The 6,786-nt window shown below is 42.6% G+C and overlaps 1 protein-coding gene across 1 annotated transcript; it reads left to right on the top strand.

The window, feature by feature from the left end:
• Nucleotides 1-341: 341 nt before the first annotated feature.
• On the top strand, nucleotides 342-6,477 carry LOC108729202 (LIM/homeobox protein Lhx2). The gene is made up of 4 exons (XM_018458201.1): nucleotides 342-412; nucleotides 1,083-1,303; nucleotides 5,115-5,350; nucleotides 6,223-6,477. Exons 1-4 carry the CDS (start codon nucleotides 342-344, stop codon nucleotides 6,475-6,477), a joined length of 783 nt encoding a protein of 260 aa, XP_018313703.1.
• The last annotated feature ends 309 nt before the right edge of the window (nucleotides 6,478-6,786 follow it).

Raw genomic sequence — 6,786 nt, 5'->3', positions numbered from 1 at the left:
GATTATTTGCGGTGTCTCGATGCTCCCGATGTCGCGCTGGCATTTCCGCCTCGGAATTGGTGATGCGAGCGCGCGACCTGGTATATCATGTGGCGTGTTTCACTTGCGCCTCGTGCGGCACCCCGCTGAACAAAGGCGATCATTTCGGCCAGCGGGACGGACTCGTGTATTGTAGGTGAGAAACAGGAGTGTCTGATCATTACTATCCTTCAAAGGCCGTCTCTCCTTGTTATCAACGAGTTCGATGACGAGGTTGACAGGAGCACGAGTCTCTTTGTCGCACCGAGTCATTCTCCCCTTTACCATCCCTCCGCGCTAATGACGGTTGTTGAGTGCTAATGATGGTCATTGGAATGGACGGATTTGGTCTCGGGTTCCGGGAAGACGATCGCGACGACAGATACCGTGAGGCGTGAGAATGAGAATTTATGAAAAAAAAAAATATCAAGATTTTTTATAAGAGAGGTTCTGTGATTTAATTCTTCCATTTCTAAACGTTTACGAAATGAAATATGTATCTTAAGATTGTATACTTTTTAAATCTTTTGGAGTGAAATTTGAGCCAATCTTGAAAAAAGAGTGAAAACTTTTCACTCTTGAACAAGAGTGGCAGATTTTTATTCTTTTGGAGTATGAACGAAACTTCATTCCTTAGAATGACTTTCACTCCAAAAGAAAAATCTTATTCCAAAAGAATGAAATCTCATTCCTATAAAGAGTGAAAAGTTGCCACTCTTGTTCAAGACTGATTCAACCTTCAGTCTGTTAGAGTGAGATTTCACTCCAAAAGATTTAGAAGAGTACACTGTAAAATTTTCTAACTATCAAAATTTCTCGCAACTCCGAGAGATTTTACCGCAGTAAGGAAACCAGATACTTCGAATTCACCCAACGATTCGCCGATTTAATCCTCTACTTATTCCTCGACTAACGATGATCCCAGCCGCTCGTTAAATCCCACCCCCGCGTAGTATCACGGAGTCGAACTCGTTCATCGAACTCGAACGTATAACGCGGAGGTCAGGTCGTCTATCGACTACTTGACAGAGAGGTTGACGACTGACGAGCACGTCGCTCCCAAGACCACACTACGAGTTGCTGTGCTGCGCCGGCGATTACGGGGGTGCTGCCGGCAGTATCGAAGACCTCGGCTCGCCAGGGGTGTCGCCGCTTCCGGCTTACTACGAGCAAAGCTCGATCACTTCCGGCACGGTGCAGAAAGGCCGACCGCGGAAGCGGAAGCTGTCGGAAGTCACCGGCTCCGAGCTTCCCGTCACGATGAGACTGGCCGCTGGAGCGCTCGGTGAGTCAAGCCAATGTATGTTCCGCAATCTTGTATCGATCGTGAACGATCTTCTTGTTATCGTCCCTCGCGCCCTTTTTCTTCCCTAGAGTTACCCCTAGACTCTTCAGTTCGGCATTCGTTTTTCGTACTTGTGATGCCAGACTCTCCCACTCTTTTCTTTTCCATTTACCTCTTATTCTCTCTCTCTCTCTCTCTCTCTCTCTCTCTCTCTCAATTCTTATGCCTTCTCTTTATTCTACGCTACAGCGAACGAATTAATGCAACGGCGGAGTTGCATTATTTACCGAGCAACGGGTATAATGGGGCGTTCCTTCGTGCAAACATTTGCTCGAGCCTGCAAGAATCGCAGATGTTATTTCATTTCGTCCGCGCGATTATTCGGCTCGTTAACTGGAGCATTCGACATTGGCGAGCGATAATCTTTGATTTGAAATCTCGCGCGCTACGCAGATGTCTAATTGCTCGAAGATTCAGAGTGCGGATCCCTGATGACAAAGATCCTATCGTGATTTCGGAGCACTCATTTCGTCTGGTTATAATCTTCATTTCTTCGTTCTTTCGAATAGATAACGAATGATAGTGAAGTTACAGTGCGATGAAAATCGTGCGAGAATTATAGTGTACGCTCCGCAAATCTCAGCATGGTTGGTACCTTGAGTGTAGACACACGCGTAAATCGCGGTGTTAATTACGATCTTAACAACGCGGATTTGCAGCACTTCGATCGGCAGAAATTAAAAACGTGGCGATTCTTCGCTCGACTTGTGTCATTTGCCAACTGGCGCGCATATCGTATCGCGTTTCGATACGATTTTATGATCGTTTCGGCTCGGGCGCAAACCAAGATGGCGACCAACCGGTGCCGCGCGTGATTCCCAGTTATTTTATAATCGACGAAAGCGAGGATCATTCTCCCCGGACTACCGACCGGAATTTACGACCAACAGCCATAAAATCGTCCATGAAGTCCTGCGTGCGTGATCACGGGTGGGAACAGACGGCCTGGGAGAGAGAAACCCTCTCGCGGTGTTTTATTGTCTTTATATATAATTGGGACAGTTTTTGCGAAAAGGACACGCCGACGATGGGAGTCTTGGCGAGACGCCGAGCGACCGACGGTGGATCGTAGAGAAACTCTCATAGTAACAGCACAGAAGCAAGAAGACGATAATCCGAAGACTATTCCTAAACTGTGAAACGTACCACATCTAATACCTGACACTATACCAGCTGATGTATTAGATTACGTTAAACGGAAAATTACAGTTATCAAAGCGGTTCAATCTATATTTAGAGAGAAACATAACAGTAGCATCTATAAATTATAATACGAGTTTAATACATTCATAAAGTATAATACAAGTTTCATACGTAGAATTAATGTCCATAATTGAACAATTTTACAGTTGCAATAATTATACACTGGTTCATTTAAATATGTACATTAATATAAAACTTATGTAGGTGTCTCAGGTCCCTTTATATTTTTGCATGTAAGGATTTAAGAATTCAGAATTTTCTATAATTTTCTTACTCTATTTTATATATAAAAATAAATCCTGTAGAGATATCTAAGGAAAAAGTACATACTTTTTTTGTATGTAATAGTTTGAATATAATAGTACTAGATTTAATTCGATTTCTAAGTGACATGAAAATCGAACAACATGAAGGGCCAGTTGTTCCATTTTCGGATAAACTATGTGATAATTTATCTACCGGATAAATAAAAGAGTAAAAGCATAAGAGAGTAAGACAGTGAGGTGAAATTTACCAAAAGGTAGAACAACTCAGCCTAAATGTTGAATATAAAATCAATTTTTATAACATTAAGATTGAGTTGTTCCACCTTTCGATAAACTTCAGCTCACAGTCTTACTCTCTTACTCTCTTATGCTCTTACTCTTTTGTTATTTTGTTCATCCAGTAGTTAAATTACTACATAATTTATTCGAACAACCGGCTCTTGATGTAACTGTTCGATTTTTAAAAATCGATACATAAACGATATATTTCAATTATTATCATGTAAATTTGGTTTATAGCAAAAATATTGGCTTATTTCTTGTCACACATTTTATATTAGTCTATTTTGGAAAAGATACTGCCCTTTCTTACGAGGGAAGAACACACGCGAGTCCTGGGAAGCTTTTCTCTTCCAAGCGGCTTGGTGGGAACAGGGTGGGAGGATAGATTTGGCGGTTTTAAGAATGAGATTACAATTTGTCAGGACGAGTTAGAAGGCCAAAATTGCCGAGATCGAGGACTGAGACTCGACGACAGAACGAAAGAAGGATTCCGATGCCGGCGGCACGGCAAGAAACTTGCGCAGGCGGCATTATAGCGCTCTGGCCGGCCATTCTGCTGGCAGTGGCCACGCATTGGCCACGGCAGCATTCTTTTCCGGGCAGATCGGCCAATCGATGCATCTCCCAGTGCCGATACCTATCTGTCACTGTCCGCCGGTGCTTGGAGCCGTTCCTCTTTCTGCACAGACAGAAAGACCCCGCCGGAATCGAAAGGCACGCTGGGAAAGTCCTAATTTCGATTCGATTCGTAAAATCATACCAGAATCACTGGTCTTTCCTTTTTTTCTGTTTAATTGCGTTTTTTGTAAATGCAAAATGAAATCTCTGTATATTTAGGTTTTCGATGGTACAGTAGAGCTTCTCTTTTTTATAGACTCATTTTATGAGAAAAATAATTGTCCGCAAACGCGGAAGGAACTTCCTACGGTATTTCTTAAACGAAGAATTGTATTAATTGATCAATTAGCGGTCATGCCACCCCGCACGAATTTAACTGAATTATGATGAACGAAAATAAAGGAGCGCGGAAAGGGAGAAAGAGAATCACCGGAAAGAGGACAGGCGTGCTGCAGTTATGTGCGCAGTTGCAGTTGTTGCGCGCCGGCAGAGCGAAGGAACGCATCCAATAAATAAGACGACGAGGGTAACCATTGAATTCAATCGGGAGAAGAACGGGTTCCAGTCGACGAAGCGAGTACGCGGGACGAGAGGGGCGAGGGGGGATCCCAGAAGTAAATCCCCGAGCACGTATGCGCTATTACTGTTTATTGTTCTGAACTTCCATTCCCAACGGACGGCGATCTGCTGGTTCGCCAACGAGAGGAAGAGAAAGAACGAGAAAGAAAGAGTGAGAAGAGAGGGGAAAAGGGAGAAAAACCGTTTTCGCGAATGTGGCCCCACGGCGCCTTCGGAATTCGTTTTCTCATCGAGACGAACGTCGACACATGGATTTCGCTTTTTTTTTTGGAGATGATTCGCAAAGCACAGTTACGTTCGCGAGATGGGAAGGGACAGCAGCGCGACGAAAAGGGGTCGAACTTCACGGAGATAAAATCCTTCTGAAGTTATACCGTTCTGTGCGAATAGCTCATGAATTAAAGAACATTGGAGAATGAAGTAGAAACAAAATATTAGGGAGCTGTCTTGATTTTTATGTATGATTCTTGGACGAAAAAAAGGGTATATCTTGCAAATTTAAATGAATTCGACATGACGATCGATCGTTTCTTATTTGAGAAAGTTTTGAAATTCTTCAGAATTTCGCGATTTCTTTCAACTGTGTACCCAATATTTCGGGATTCTAAAAACTTTAAATTTTCGATTCTGGAGCTTGCAATTTTTCGTATGCATGAATAAAACGATTCGATAATCTTAAAATGCGTTATTCTACGTCATTTTTCTCCTCTATCGCATGTCGCTCCCGTGTGATGTCGATAGTTGGAGGCGAAACTGAAAAGGAAAAGAAAAGAGAAACTTTCTAGCGGACATCGCCATTGCAGAACTGCTGCATCCCACGGAGTTGTCCTCGTCGATGGAGTCGCTGGCTGCGTACGACGCATCCGTGGGCTCCCCGGGACCGGTGCACCAGAATCAGCGAACGAAGCGTATGCGTACCAGTTTCAAGCACCATCAATTGCGAACTATGAAGAATTACTTCGCGATAAATCAGAATCCGGACGCCAAGGACCTCAAGCAACTCGCGCAGAAGACTGGTCTATCGAAAAGGGTGCTGCAGGTACGAGCTCTTCCGTTTGTACGGAGTGTCAGGGTTGGCAAACGTTACTTTTCAGTTACTTTGTCGTTACTTTTTATACTAAACAATTTGATGACGATGTTGTAATTTTTTATAACGGTAACGCTAACTAACTAAACGCTTGTACTAAGGTTAGAAAAGTCTACTTTGAAAAGTAACTTGTCACTATTACGAGTTACACTGAAAAAGTTATAAGTATAACGAGTAACGCGTAACGTTACGTGTAACATTACTTGTTACTAAAAAATAACGCGTTATAAATTAGAAATTATTTTTTTCAGTAACGAATGACTTTTTCAAACCATTACAAGTAACGGCGTTACAAGTATATATATATATATAACGCATTACTTGCCAATCCTGCCGAGTGCTTATAAGGAGACAATTATTACTGACGATTTCTCCATTGACCATTTTCCTTTGATCGCAAGAGCATAAACTATCTATGTCAACTCCTGCACTCTAAAAAATATGGGTGTGGATTTAACACCATAGATATTTAAATATATTTCTCATCGTGTTGATAACAATATAAACATCAACATAATGGATTTAACACCACCACGATGTTTATATCATCACCAACACGAATTATATTTAACATCCATGATGGTAAACTCACATATTTTTACTATTCGCCGTTCTAAAATATGATGTCAAATCTTATATTATATAATTATATAACACCACCATATTTTTTATAGCGTACCTCTCCAAACATACATTGTTTAATTTTCTTCTATTTCAAATTCTTGGAACGAGTATCACTTCAGTTATCGATCGATGTTGAAGAATCCATTAAAGAGTTGAAATTATGCGGAAATTATGCGGCCCTTGATTTTGCGTCTGTTCAGGTATGGTTTCAAAACGCGCGCGCGAAATGGCGACGGAACCTGATGCGACAGGACAGTAGCAACGCCGGTAGCAACGTCGGCTGTTCCGGAACGACGGTGTCCTCCAGCACCGGCAATTCTCCGACTGTCGGACCGGCAGCCAGCATACTCGGCGACAGTAACAGCATGCCCTCGACCTCGATGGAGGAGTTACACGCCCTTCATCATCTGCATTCAGGCGTTTCCTCTCAGGTCTCCTTTTCCGATCTCTACTGACGGCGGCTTGAAATGGAAGAGGATGCTTACAGTAGTCTCTCCAGCCATCTTGGATGAGGGATTATTGCACTTCCTCGTGAATCGACCTCGAGGAGAAACTTGGCAAGTCGATGACATGCGTCCATCGTGGGGTCTTAGCAAGAAATCTCGCTGATGAACGCTGACGTTGCTAACATATTGTGGCAGCGATTGTCTAAGTCTGGTTTTTTCTTTCTAGAATGTGATTCTTGCCGTGCTAATTTTAAGAACAATTACTTAAATTTCACGGAAGCCGATGTAGTTTAATCTCGCGCAGGAAACAAACTTTGG

This window comes from Mycetomoellerius zeteki, unplaced genomic scaffold, assembly GCF_001594055.1.
Source record: "Mycetomoellerius zeteki isolate Tzet28-1 unplaced genomic scaffold, Tzet1.0 scaffold707, whole genome shotgun sequence".
NCBI lineage: Eukaryota > Metazoa > Arthropoda > Insecta > Hymenoptera > Formicidae > Mycetomoellerius > Mycetomoellerius zeteki.
The sequence above is the reverse complement of the archived record's forward strand: the minus strand, read 5'-3'. Positions and strand labels throughout refer to the sequence as shown.

Bases quoted from the DNA above. Each gene is read 5' to 3' on its own strand.
- LOC108729202 (XM_018458201.1), top strand. From the start codon at position 342: ATGGTCATTGGAATGGACGGATTTGGTCTCGGGTTCCGGGAAGACGAT. The intron at 413-1,082 runs GTGAGAATGAGA...GTCGCTCCCAAG, and splicing joins GACGACAGATACCGTGAGGC to ACCACACTACGAGTTGCTGT. The intron at 5,351-6,222 runs GTACGAGCTCTT...GCGTCTGTTCAG, and splicing joins TATCGAAAAGGGTGCTGCAG to GTATGGTTTCAAAACGCGCG.